General features: G+C 46.8%; 1 protein-coding gene across 3 annotated transcripts in view; it reads right to left on the reverse strand.

Moving 5' to 3' along the window:
- slc29a4a (solute carrier family 29 member 4a) overlaps positions 1-14,381 on the reverse strand; it is a 204,357-nt gene that overhangs the window by 8,153 nt on the left and 181,823 nt on the right. For all 3 annotated transcript variants that reach the window (XM_086000349.1, XM_086000350.1, XM_086000348.1), the window contains exons 10-11: positions 11,396-11,636; positions 1,737-1,909 (exon numbers count right to left, since the gene is read on the reverse strand). In XM_086000349.1, the coding sequence (XP_085856475.1) occupies positions 1,767-1,909; positions 11,396-11,636 (384 nt within the window). In that variant the 3' untranslated portion in view covers positions 1,737-1,766. The remainder of the gene's footprint in view (positions 1-1,736; positions 1,910-11,395; positions 11,637-14,381) is intronic.

Raw genomic sequence — 14,381 nt, forward strand, 5'->3', positions numbered from 1 at the left:
GATGATTGGTTAATTTCCCCTCCAATCGCCCCTGTTGTAAGTGACTGGGATTGATTTCATGCACATAATTTGGGTTATGTAATTATCCTCCACTCATTGCATTTTGCTGGATAAATAATTCGACTTTTATCGGGAGAAGTTGCTGTAGTTTCAGTCATGAGTTCTGTTTGCTGCAGTTCATAGAGACTCTGTTTAAGTAGACTCTGTTTTCTGTAAAATCGGCTGTTGGCTGTAAGTCCTGCCGTAAGTCCCGTCCCGCCTCGCCTCCAACTCAGTGGCTGACACAGTGGTGTCAACATTCACGTTTCTCCCCTTAATAGAATCGGACTGTGATTATATCCAGTCGGATTCTGTGACAGGTCTATGCCCACATTAAAAAACTGAAGAAAGTAAATTGTTAGTTGGGAAGAAACAAATAGAGGGATATTTTTAAGCTAGTTCCAAACAAATGGTTAATATTTTAGGATGTTGTTGCTGTGTTAATCTCAGAAATCATAGAAACATAGAATGATACAGAATGGGATAGTGGTTAGCACTGTTGCCTCACAGCGCCAGGGACCCGGGTTCGAATCCGGCCTCGGGTGACTGTCTGTGTGGAGTTTGCACATTCTCCCCGTGTTTGCGTGGGTTTTCTCCGGGTGCTCCGGTTTCCTCCCACAGTCCAAAGATGTGCGGGTTAGGTTGATTGGCTATGATAAATTGACCCTTAGTGTTAGGGGGATTAAATACGTGGGGTTACGGGGATCGGGTGGGATATGTGTCGGCGCAGGCTCGATGGGCCGAAATGGCCTCTATCTGCACTGTGGGGTTTCTGTGATTTCTGAGCACAGAAGGAGGCCATTCGGCCCATGGTGCCTGTGCCGGCTCCTTAATAGAGCTCTCCCATTAGTCCCACTCCCCTGCACTTTCCTCATAGCCCTGTGAATTTTTCCCCTTCAATTATTTATCCAATTCCCTTTTGAAAGTTACTATTGATGCTGCTTCCACCGCCCTTTCAGACAGCGCGTTCCAGATCACAACAACTCATCCAGTACATTTTTTTCCCCCTCATGTCACCTCTGGTTCTTACTTTAAATCTGGTGACCGAGCCTTCTGCCACTCGAAACAATTTTTCCTTGTTTACTCTCGCAAAACCCTTCATGATTTTGAACACAAATATGTGCAAATATTGCGAGTAATGTTGAACATCAGATTAGAGGGCTGAAGTTGCCCTGAGGGATATTAGCGACAAACACTGTAACGTGTTCAATAAAATTCCTCGGTGTGCCATGGATTTGTTTTAAATGGGTTAAATAATGGACAAAGGAATGCCATATAAATCAACACATTCATCACCAATATAACACAGAGTGAATTTAACCTACATGGATTTAAGAAAGAACTTGCATTTATATGTCTCGGTTTAGCCTGGGGAGCCCTTTAACACTTAATTTGGGCCTCAGGTGCAGATATTCAAACCATCCCACACATGGCTGAAAGGCCTGAGTGTCAAGCTGATTCGTGAAACCCAAGAAATAATTAAACAGTAAAGGGATAGATTCAAACTGGTTTTTTTTTAAACTTGGCTGTAAAAGCTCGCATTGAAGGCAAGTCAGTCTTAGCACTGTGTGCGGAGGAAGTGACATCACAGCCTCCCCACAGGGGGGATCAGTTTGGTGTCGGGTTGGGTAAAAACTTTTTAAAGCTTTATCCAAGCCACATGGCCAATTGAACTGAAATTCTGGAGGTTTGCTCACCCCTAGTGAGAATGTGAAGAGAGCCTTTGTTTAGAGTCCTGTGGTGAATGAAGCGTTGATTGTTTCAGTGTGAATACATGAAGTGTGAGACATACTGGTCAGGCTGTACGTGACGTAGGCCACTGCAGATCCTAAAGTTAACCCCGACATGTAGGACACAGTCATGGTGTTACCTGTAAAGAAAGAAAGAGGCAGTCAAAGTTCTCAAGCAGGATAATATTGCATATTAAACTTGAGCTCATCCAAACCTAACCGTATCCTAACTCGCACCAAGTCCCGTTCACCCGTCACCCCCGTGCCCGCTGACCTACAATGGCTCCCGGTCCAGCCTTGACTTTAAAATTCTCAGGGGGCAAACGGGGCGCCAATGGCTTTGCGAGCGGACGCGGTGCTGACATCGACTCCCGCCATATTCGGTGGGAGTTTTGCGGCGGCGCTACGACGTTGCGCCCCGATCTCCTTCGCCCAGAGATCGTGACATCATCGCCGTGCGCATCACCCCAGACCCGAAATTGACTTCTGCCCCCTGCAGCAGCACCGGCGAAAACACCGACAGCTGCAGGAGGCGTGCGTCGGTCGGTCGGCCAGCCACTTCGGGGGCGATGATTAAAGGCGAGGTGGCCGAGGTAAGTAAAAATAAAAACTTACCTTTCTTGTTCTGCCCTTCCCTATCTCTGTAATCTCCTCCAGCCATACAACCTTCTGAGATCACCGCGCTCCTCCAAATCTGGCCTCTTGCGCATCCCCAATTTGTATCGCTCAACTGCAACAAGCGAGAGTCTAACCACTGCCCCTTGACATTCAACGGCATTACCATTGCCGAATCCCCTACCATCAACATCCTGGGGGGGTCACCATTGACCAGAAACTTAACTGGACCAGCCACATAAATACTGTGGCAACAAGAGCAGGTCAGAGGCTAGGTATTCTGCAGCGAGTGCCTCAGCTCCTGACTCCCCAAAGTCTTTCCACCATCTACAAGGCACATGTAAGGAGTGTGATGGAATACTCTCCACTTGCCTGGTTGAGTGCAGCCCCAACAACACTCAAGAAGCTCGACACCATCCAGGACAAAGCGGCCCGCTTGATTGGCACCCCATCCACCACCTTAAACATTCATTCCCTCCATCACCGGCGCACCGTGGCTGCAGTGTGCACCATCTACAAGATGCACTGCAGCAACCCGCCAAGGCTTCTTCGGCAGCACCTCCCAAACCCGCGACCTCTACCACCTCGAAGGACAAGGGCAGCAGGCGCATGGGAACACCACCACCTCCAAGTTCCCCTCCAAGTCACACACCATCCTGACTTAGAAGTATATCGCCGATCCTTCATCGTCGCTGGGTCAAAATCCTGGAACTCCCTCCCTAACAGCACTGTGGGAGTACCTTCACCACACGGACTGCAGTGGTTCAAGAAGGTGGCTCATGACCACCTTCTCGAGGGCAACTAGGGATGGGCAATAAATGCTGGCCTTGCCAGCGACGCCCACATCCCAGGAATGAATAAAAATAGTTTGGTGCGATCCCATAATGTTTTCCAGTAGAGCAATTGAAATACTGAGTAACTGCAGCTGGGAAGCAGTCAAGGCTCCTGTGTTCCTGGATCTTTAATGAGACTGTTGCTCACAGCAAATCCCATTGTCCTCCTTTCACCATAAAAAGCAGGAACGGCCAAGAAAATAACCAGCAACTGCAAACTTTAAAAACTCAAGTCTTGTTTTGTCTTCTGTTTGGTTGAAATATATCAAATTGTCCTGTCAAGATCTTCAGAAAAGTGCACAGCTTTCACTTAAACTGTAACTAGAGCTACATTTCCAGCCTGCCTGCCAATCAGATCTGACAGATGCCACTCATCCAACACTCATTTTGGCATAATTATTTCATTCTATTTTGATGCATATCATTCTCAAAATAAACACAGCTCCAAATGTTTATTTACAGCTTTGCAATCTGCATCACTCTAGCTGATCATAAATGTCAATCCTGACAACACGCCAGTCTACCCAGCCCCTGCAATTTGGAACGGATATTTTCAGCAGGTATGGCGATGGTTCTCGGCCTCAGCCTCACCTTTAGGCAATAGGACACTGTGGAGGTTGTTGTTATGGCCACATGTCTAAGGGATGGATAATGTCATTGGAGAGTCGGGGCACTTGTTAACCTTGGGCCTTTTTACAGCACTGATGTGGCCTTTTGGCTGTTTCTTGTAGAAGTGATCATTCATTATTTGTCTTTCCCAGTCCCGAGGCTGCGTTCTGGGCTCATTCTGTGAACTTGCACAGGCTCTGCTTGTATTGTTGGCTCTCAGAAGAAAGGCAGCTCCAAAGGATATTGCAGCAAACACCTCTCCAAAGCAGAGCCTAAGGAAACTGGGATTCTGACAAGGGCACTTCCACCGCGAGTCGGTGTTGCTGACAGCAGGCATGAGGTTTTTTTCCATATTCGTTTATGGGATGTGGGCGTCACTGGCAAGGCCAGCATTTATTGCCCATCCCAATTGCCCTTGAGAAGGTGGTGGTGAGCCGCCTTCTTGAACCGCTGCAGTCCGTGTGGTGAAGGTACTCCCACAGTGCTGTTAGGGAGGGTGTTCAGGAATTTTGTCCCAGCGATGATGAAGGAAATGCTACTAAATAACAACAGAAAACGCTAGAAAAACTCAGCAGGCCAGGCAACATCGGTGGAGAGAGAAACAGAGTCAACATTTCAGGTCGAAGACCCTGCGTCAGAACTGGAAAGAAAGCAGGAAATGAAACGGAAATGCTACTTTTCTGTTTAAAGTAGCTCCCCATTATCCACGTGAAGAAAATATAGTCAGACATGTATTTGTCGTCATTTTTACAAAACAACCTTTCAAATCTGTTGTCCGTGTGAGGTGGGCTGTTCCCGTTCTCCCCGCCAGAGCTCTTTCTGCCGATATTACTAACTGTAAGGAGCTGCCTGCTTCCTGGAGCGTTTTTTTAATATTCAATCATGGGATGTGGGCGTCATCGGCAAGGCCAGCATTTATTGCCCATCCCTAATTGCCTTCGAAGGTGGCGGTGAGCTGCCTTCTTGAATACAATTGAGTGGCTCGCTAGGCCATTTCAGAGTCAATCACATTACTGTAGGTCTGGAGTCACATGTAGGCCAGAACGGGTAAGAATGGCAGAAAAAAGCAGGAAATGCTGCTTTTGTGTACAAACGGCTCTACCAGTAATATTGCAAAAATGTATTGAAGGGTAAATTTGCAAGGCCTCACACCACTACTGGGGCCTTGCATGCAGCCAGCGTGTATTGGGTTAAGTGGGAGCACATTTACTGCTATTTTCTGGCTATTGAAAATTATTCCATCCTGTTGTGTATGTACCTTTAAGAGAATAACTGGTCTCAGACTGCAGTACCGGCAGTGACCACCCCTGTATAAAAGGCGCTAGTGAGCCTCTGTTGTTTTCAGTTTCACTATTGACTTCCATCAGTAAAGACTTGTTTTGTTCAACTCCTGCTGTCCGTGTCTCAATCATTCACGGACATAATACTGGCGACGAGCAGATACGAACCTACCTACAGTCTGCACCACCTCCTGGGATCCATTCCTACAGCGAAGTGAGCAGAGGTCGAGGCCAGAAAGAAAAGAAAGTAAGAGGCAGTAGAAACGGGCGTCGACCGTGGGCATCCGCCCCTGTGTTAGCGGAGTTGAAGATTGCTGGAGAAGCTGTCGGAAGCGGGGCCTGGTTCCTGTCGACGGTGCTTCAGCTAATCGGGCTGGTGGCAGGTAGTACACTGATCCTTCCTGGGCTGCGGCGGTCGTGAACTCGAGCGGGTGGCTTGCAACGGGGCCGAGCAGCGTTGTCGGGAAGAAGAGAGAGAGAGGGTGGAGCACACAGGTGGAGCACGTAGCCAGTGCTACGAAGCCGGGCTGCGTATAGACCCGAGAAGAGGGAGGCAAGAGTCCCACAGGGTTGTCCCACGACGGGAAAATAATTTTAAAAAGAAATATTAAACGCGCAAGAAACCGCGAGGAGCTGCAGGTTGCAACGGGAACCGCGGAAAGCAGCGCTAGCAACAGCGGGGAAGAAGGCAAAGCGCGGGAGGTGCCATTTTGTTAAATCGGGGAAGAAGGCAAAGCGCGGGAGGCGCCATTTTAGATTTACAAGATGCCGAAGACTGGCTGTATCACTGCTTTTGATAATACAATAGAGGACTGGACCACGTATGTGGAAAGAGTCGAGGTATATTTCGAGGCAAACGAAATAGCTGATGAGAAAAAGGCATCGGTATTGCTAAACTTAATGGGTGCTAGAACGTACGGCCTATTGCGGGACCTGATTACTCCAGCCAAACCGAAGGCAAAGAGTTTTAACAAAATTGTTGCTGTCCTACAGGAACACCTAAACCCCGCTGTTGATAGCAGAAAGATTTAAATTCCACAGGAGAACTCAGCATAAAGATGAGAGCAATGCTGAGTACCTTACGGAACTACGCAAGCTATCAAAGCACTGCCAGTTTGGAGAAGGACTGGCAGATACCCTACGGGACAAATTTGTCTGTGGACTCCTGAGTGAAGGAACACAGAAGAAGTTACTATCAGAGAAAGAGCTGATGCTAGATAAGGCTTTCAGCGTGGCAGTATCGTACGAAGCAGCAGCCAGGGGAGCTGCAGAAATTCAACAAAAGCCAAAGGAATACGGCACCCACGAAATGACACGGGGATTTGCAAAATGTTATCGCTGCGGCAGAACTAACCATGACCAGAAGGACTGCTGGTCCAAAGACAAAATATGCAGGCAATGCGGAAAGGTGGGACACATTGCACGAATTTGCAGGTCTGGGAAGAAGACCAGCGACAACAAAAAGGCTACTAAGGGACCGTACAAGAAAGTACAAAAGATGATGGACAGTAGTTCCAAAGACCAGATGAGCGATAGTGAATCCGGGAACAGGAGACTAAGCTGTCTCAAACTTCACAATGTAATCGCAAAAGAGGATCACCGAACCATTTGGGTCACCCTCACGATAGCAGGGTCCCAAGTTAAAATGGAATTGGATACAGGATCAGCGCTAACCGTCATGAATCGACGAGACTACGAGCGGCTATTCTCACACATACCCTTGAGAGAGACATCCATCGTCTTGACGACGTATACGGGGCAAAAAGTATACCCCAGAGGAAAAATAAGGGTGCCTGTCGAATACAACGGCAAGAAAATACGGAAATTGTATCTCTACATACTGCCAAATGGTGGACCACCATTATTGGGACGTGAATGGATCAGGAAGATAAACTTAGATTGGCACTCCATTCATGCAATGGCGGTGGACGGTAAAAAAGATGAAGACGTCACTCCTGGACGATTGTCAACAATCTTAGCTAACGCCAAAGAGGTATTTCAACAAGAACTGGGCACGCTTAAAGGCGTAACCGCCTCGATAAAAATAGAAAAGAATGCAGTTCCCAAGTTTTTCAAAGCAAGACCAGTACCATATGCAATTCGCCCAGCCGTCGAGGCAGAGCTGGAGAATCTGGAGAAGGCAGGCGTGTTGTCTAAGGTCGACTGGAGCGAGTGGGCGACACCCATCGTTCCTGTCATGAAGAAAACGTTAAGCAATAAGTCCGGGGAGCCAAGGAAGATTCGCATCTGTGGGGATTTCAAGGTGACGGTGAACCCAGTCCTTCACACAGTACAATATCCTCTTCCAAGGATAGAAGACATCTTCGCCTCACTGTCTGGAGGGAAGCGTTTTACAAAAATTGACCTAGCACAAGCATATTTGCAGATGGAGGTTGAAGAGTCCTCTAGGAAGTATCTCACGATAAACACTCACAAAGGTCTTTACCAGTATCATCGATTGGTATTCGGAGTAGCATCGGCTCCGGCGATATGGCAAAGAGCGATGGAACAAGTCCTGCAAGGGATTCCGGGTACTCAGTATTACTTGGACGACATCCTTGTGACAGGTGAAGATGACAGTGAACACCTTAACAACCTAGAACAGGTGCTCACTAGACTACGGGAACATGGGCTACGAGCCAACCGCCCCAAGTGCGAGTTTTTTAAGAAACAGATATCGTATTGTGGCCACACGATTGATGAAGAGGGGTTACATAAGTCCCCTGACAAAATTGAAGCGGTTGTTAAGGCCCCAGCACCTGAAAATGTGTCGCAACTGAGGTCATTCCTCGGATTGGTGAATTACTACCATAAGTTTTTGCCGAATTTGTCGACAATTCTGCACCCACTGAATGCCTTGCTACGAACGGGGGTAGCATGGAAATGGAGCGATGATTGTAAGCGGGCCTTTCAGAAGAGTAAGGACTTAATCACTTCAAGGGAAGTATTGGCTCACTACAACCCAGCACTGCCGATCAGACTGGCGTGTGATGCGTCTCCCTACGGCATTGGGGCGGTACTGTCACATAAATTCCTTGATGGTTTAGAGAGGCCGATAGCTTTTGCGTCACGCTCGTTAACTTCTGCCGAGCGTAACTACGCCCAGATTGACAGAGAGGCCCTCAGCCTAGTGTGGGGGGTGAAGAAGTTCAATCACTACCTGCACGGTCAAAAATTTACTCTACTAACCGACCATCAACCTCTTGTCTCCATTTTCAACCCTCAGAAGGGCGTACCGATAATGACAGCACAACGGCTGCAGAGGTGGTCCCTTTTCCTAGGGGTGCACCAATATGACATCGAGTACAAAGGAACTAAACAGCATGGGAATGCTGATGGATTGTCACGCCTACCGTTGCCGACTGTGGAAGAAGAAGACCTTGCAGTGAATCCAATGGAGTTATTCCACTCGACCATAGTCGAATGTCTCCCTGTGACGAATGCAAACATAGAAAAGGAAACACGGAATGACCCGACACTATCACGGGTCTATGATTTAACGGTGAAGGGATGGCCAGCACATGGCGAACCACTGCTGCCAGCATTCTCGCCGAGAAGAGAACAGTTGTCAGTGTGCAGAGGAACCTTGATGTGATGATCCAGGTAGTAATTCCACCTAAGTTGACGGATAGAGTACTCAATGAGCTTCATGAGGGTCATCTGGGTGGGGTAAAAATGAAGAACTTAGCCAGAGCGTTTGTGTGGTGGCCGGGAATCGATAGAGAAATCGAAGAGATGACCAAGAGCTGTGCAGGATGCCAGAAGGTCCAAAACGCCCCACCACAAGCTCCTCTGCATCCATGGGAGTGGCCCTCATCTCCACGGCAAAGGGTGCACATTGATTTTGCTGGTCCCTTCATGGACTCGATGTTTTTAATCGCGGTGGATGCACATTCAAAGTGGCCAGAGGTAATAAAAATGTCCTCAACCACCACGGAAAAAACTATCACAGTTTTATGAACCATATTCGCCAGGAATGGGCTGCCTGAACAGATTTGCTCTGACAATGGACCACAGTTTGTGTCTGAAGAGTTCCGGAGGTTCTTAAAGAACAATGGTGTTAAGCATTACACATCTGCCCCATATCATCCAGCCACTAATGGATTGGCCGAGAGGTTTGTCCAAACATTCAAGAAGGCTATCAAGGCAATGTGTAATGAAGATATACCCCTACAACACAAGGTGGACAACTTCTTGTTTGCCTACCGGAATGCGACACATGCAGTTACCAACCAAACTCCAGCCATGTTGTTCTTCAATCGAAGACTACGATGCCGCTTGGATTTGGTTAAGCCAAACGTCCGAAGAGATGTGGAGAACAGGCAGTTTCAAAATATGAATGAAAGGCCGACCAGGAGTTTTAAGATAGGTCAACCAGTTTTGGCCCGGGACTACCGCACTGAGAAATGGCAGCCAGGAACGATTTGTACACGGCAAGGACCTCTCATGTATACCGTGGACGTTGGGGAGAGCATTGTAAGACGCCATGCTGACCAGATTTTAGAGTCACTGGAAAACATCAACTCCACACCACGATCTGATACACCTGGCAATGAAATCGACGTACCAATTGCAGCTACCGCAGAACCAGTGATATTGGAAGCAGATGAACCAAACAACGACATTGATCCCGACTCAACATTGCCAGAAGAACCTGATACCCCAAAGAGGCGTTATCCAGACAGAATCAGGAAGCCTCCTCAAAGACTGAACTTATAATTGCTTAAACTTAACCAATGTATCTAGCAACCGTAATTGTGATTGTAATTAGTTATCATTTAGTTGTTAAATGAATGTTATGTACTGTTTATCTAAAAGGGGAGGAATTGTTGTGTATGTACCTTTAAGAGAATAACTGGTCTCAGACTGCAGTACCGGCAGTGACCACCCCTGTATAAAAGGTGCTAGTGAGCCTCTGTTGTTTTCAGTTTCACTATTGACTTCCATCAGTAAAGACTTGTTTTGTTCAACTCCTGCTGTCCGTGTCTGTGGTAAACCACTGTCATACCTGTCTGTGTCTGTATGTGTATTCCACTAGGTACAGGTCTGGACATGCCTCGGCTGACTCCTCCCACTATTCCAGGTATATAAGTGACTACCTCCCAGTCCCTTAGTATTCTGGACGGGTCGACCACTCGAGACAAGACCTTCATTCTTTAGTTAATAAAAGCCTGGTTGTTACTCGCTCAACCTCAGTCTTTTGAGTAATTGATGGCGCATCAGTGTCTCAATCATTCACAGACATAATACATCCCAAAAACAACATCCCGATTTCTCTGCCTGATGGAGACCCTGCCGCCCCACCCTGCCTTTGTAACATTTCACCCGGGATTGGACAGCTCCTGATCGGATCTCTGGCTGTTTCAAGCCTGCAGCCCCTGTTAAATGGGAACAGTAGTATAATGGTTATGTTACTGGACTAGTAATCCAGTAGACCTGGACTAATGATCCGAGAGACATGGGTTCATAATCCCACCCACGATAAAAAGCTAATAATAGTGAAACTACCGGATTGTCAGGAAAAACCCATCTGGTTCACCAATGTCTTTTAGGGAAGGAAATCTTCCATTCTTACCCGTTCTGGCCTATATGTGACTCCAGACCCACAGCAATGTGGTTGACTCTGAAATGGCCTAGCGAGCCGCTCAATTGTATTCAAGAAGGCAGCTCACCGCCACCTTCGAGGGCAATTAGGGATGGGCAATAAATGCTGGCCTTGCCGATGACGCCCACATCCCATGAATGAATATTAAAAAAATGCTCCAGGAAGCAGGCAGCTCCTTACAGTTAGTAATATCGGCAGAAAGAGCTCTGGAGGGGAGAACGGGAACAGCCCACCTCACACGTACAACAGCTTTGAAAGGTTGTTTTGTAAAATTGACGACAAATATAGGTCTGACTATATTTTCTTCACGTGGATGTTGGGGAGCTACTTTAAACAGAAATGACTCCTCTTGACTCTCCTTCCCCTTTAAGAGCGTAGTGTCCTGTATATGAATCAGAGTATTGTGAACTGGTCTGTTCTGGACAAGTGGTATAGAGTGAACCCTACCAGACTTGCGGAGAACGACAATCAATAAACTGATCAATTCTACCACTTGAGAACAGCACAAATTGACCGGGGGAGCCGATTGTAACAGTTTACCTCTTCCACTGAAATAGCCATTGCCATTGACACCCATGGAGATCACCACGGCAACGGCAGTAATCGCATGCGGCAGCTTTCATTTTCTTATTTCAGCGAGTCCCCAGAGAAACTCGACGCAAGTGAAAAACCGTTGCCGCTCACCTGCCAGCTCTCTCTGTTCAGGGCTGACTTTGCCCGCTGCTAAGATCATGGGCACGCTGCCAAAATAGCCGTTTGAAATCCCCATCAGCAGGGAGAAAACACAAGGCCAGGCAGGGTGGCTGAAAACAGGCCGGTCACTCGGGAGCACGCACAGGAGGAAGAGCGGGATGAATACAACCCGGGTGCAGGAACAGAGGAGGAGCCGGAGTCCCTTCCAGTCGTAAGGTAAAGCTGCAAGTATCTGCAACAAGAGAAAAAAAAGTGGTATTGAGAAATGAGCAAAAATGCAACTCCATATTCAGAAGCAGAGAAAAGCTATTGCAGCTGTTACTCCTTCAGGGTCAAGCGACAATGTTAAAAGGGGCACAGCTTCGGTGCTAACTAGCCAAGGCCCTGTGTTAGATTTATTGAATCCATCACAATCTCATTCACAATCTAAAGTAAAATGAAATAGTATGTGCACTGAAATAACAGAAAAAGCTGGAAAAACTCAGCAGGCCAGGCAACATCGTCTTGAATATCTCTTAATGTCTCTTCACCTCTCACAAACCTTCCCTTTTGTTCTTTCATCCCCTCCCCCATTTCCCAGCCCCCCAAACTTGCTTTTTCATCTGTTTTATTTCCTGCTTTTTTTTCTCAGTTCTGACGAAGGGTTTCGACCTGAAACATTGACTCTGTTTCTCTCTCCACGGATGTTGCCTGGTCTGCTGAGTTTTTCCAGCTTTTTCTGTTGTTATTTCAGATTTCCAGCATCCGCAGTATTTTGCTATCGTATGCACACTGTACGGGGATGGGGTTCCCTTGTTCACTTATACTGTACTCTAGGGTTGCCAATAGAATCATAGAATCATTACAGCACAGTAGGAGGCCATTCGGCCCGTCGAGCCTGTGCCAACTCTCTGCAAGAGCTCTTCAGCTAGTCCCACTCCCCCGCTCTTTCCCCGTAGCCCTGCAATTTTTTTTCCTTCGGGTACTTATCCAATTCCCTTTTGGAAGCCACGACTGAATCTGCCTCCACCGCCCTTTCAGGCAGTGCATTCCAGATCCTAACCACTCGCTGCGTAAAAAAGATTTTCCTTATGTCACCTTTGGTCCTTCTGCCAATCACCTTAAAATCTGTGTCCTCTGGTTCTCGACCCCACTGCCAATGGGGACAGTGTCTCTCTATTTACCCTGTCTAGACCCCCTTCTGTTTGAAAGTATTCTTGGAGGTTGCATCACATGACCTCCTGCTTCCAACTGCCCCGCCCCCACGCTCCCACCATTGGTCGCCGGACATATCCATCTTCACAGCGCCCGCCTTCCCACAGCCAATTGGAAAGCAAAAAGACTCTTTGTTATCCGATTGGACGATTCTTAACTGTCAGTCAAACAGCCTTTTTTTTCCCCCATCTCCAATATTTTTAACTAATAAACAGAAATGTTCGAAGAAAATTGAAAAAAACACACCTAGGGCTACTACCAAATGCTAATTAAATATAATGACAATCCTCTCTTTGAAAAGTGTGGATTTCTGCTAATTAAAAATGGTTCAAGGGAATCAGAAACGTTTCGACTTTGTGCTCCATGGCAACATTGAGTACCCTCAGAAGACGATGAACACAAGTGTAAACCCTGTGTCTGAGGTCAAACAAATTTGGGAGGAACCAGTGAGAGGGGTTAATGAAGAGAGCAGGATGAGTTCATAACATATAGGCCGAGAAATCTGTGTCCAAATCAGTGTAATGATACCATATTTGGCATGGACAGAGGTGAGAAGAGGCAGGAGCTGAGGTGGGTCCCAGTTCTGACAGGTCTTTGTCCCATTTGGTGTCTGTTGGTGTTTCAGTCACGTGACGTGTGGACATGAGAAAGGAGGGGCTGACAGGATGTGACACAATTCCTACCACCGCCCCCCCCCATTGTTCCCAATGCTCGTACCCCTCCATGAAACAGGCATATTAGTAATGCCAAGACCTCATCTCGGCAGAGGTGGGGCCCACATTTTTGAAAGGCCAGCTTTCTTCCCCCATCTGATCAACGTAAGGAAAATGAACATTTTGGAAACAGGACACTTTTGTGACATATCAAAAATCTTCAATGGGCACCGCTGGCACTTTGAAGTTCCACTCCGCCATTGCTACAAACGCCAGAGCCATAGTTTATAATAATTATTTATTCTACCCTCCTGCGTTACAAAGTGGCAGCTTGGCATATCCTAACAAGTTTGGATTGGCCCACAGCACACCTGTGGAGAAGGAGGGAGGGAGGGAGGAAGAAATTGCATTGATGTAGCACATTCAGGTCGTCCCAAAACACTTCACAACTAATAGATGACTTTTTTTGAAGTGCAATCACTGTTGCTTTGCAGGCAAAGTAAATAGATTAATAATTAAAATGTGTTGAAGCGCTGAGAGTAAATCTCCAGAGGTTCATCACCAGTCTTTAAGCCCTGAAACACTTTGTATCCTTGGAATATATTTCTGATTTAATGTATATTCATATCCATGTGCAAAAGTTATAGCATTCGAAGTGACTGGAAGTTCATAAACACTGGGGCAATCAATGGGACATTAAGAATTTCAGTGCTTTAGATATATTCTTTACAGAGCTACAGATGATCAATAAAGAATAATAAGGTGTAGCTTAAAAAGAGATGAGTTCACAAATGACGTGAGATAAGCTCCAGTGGCTAATCGGCGGCATCTGAAAGCTTTCGGAATGACATTGACTGAAAACTTGGAGAGATTACTGTGTTAATGTGTGGTTAAATCTATTATTTGTAGTTAGGAAGGAGCCTTCTTGGGCTGTTGAAAAAGAAAGAAGACAGAATTGCATCTAATTAGCGCCTTACACGACCTCAGGACGTCCCAAAGCGCTTTACAAAGAAGTACTTTTGAAGCGAAGTGGCTGTTGTATTATAGGAAACGCGGCAGCCAATTTGTGCACAGCAAGATCTCACAAATGGCAATGTGGTAATGTCCAGATAAGCTGTTTTATTTAATAT

This window comes from Somniosus microcephalus, chromosome 11 (genome assembly GCF_052327205.1).
Source record: "Somniosus microcephalus isolate GS21.2 chromosome 11, FLI_Smic_1.0, whole genome shotgun sequence".
Classification (NCBI taxonomy): Eukaryota; Metazoa; Chordata; class Chondrichthyes; order Squaliformes; family Somniosidae; genus Somniosus; species Somniosus microcephalus.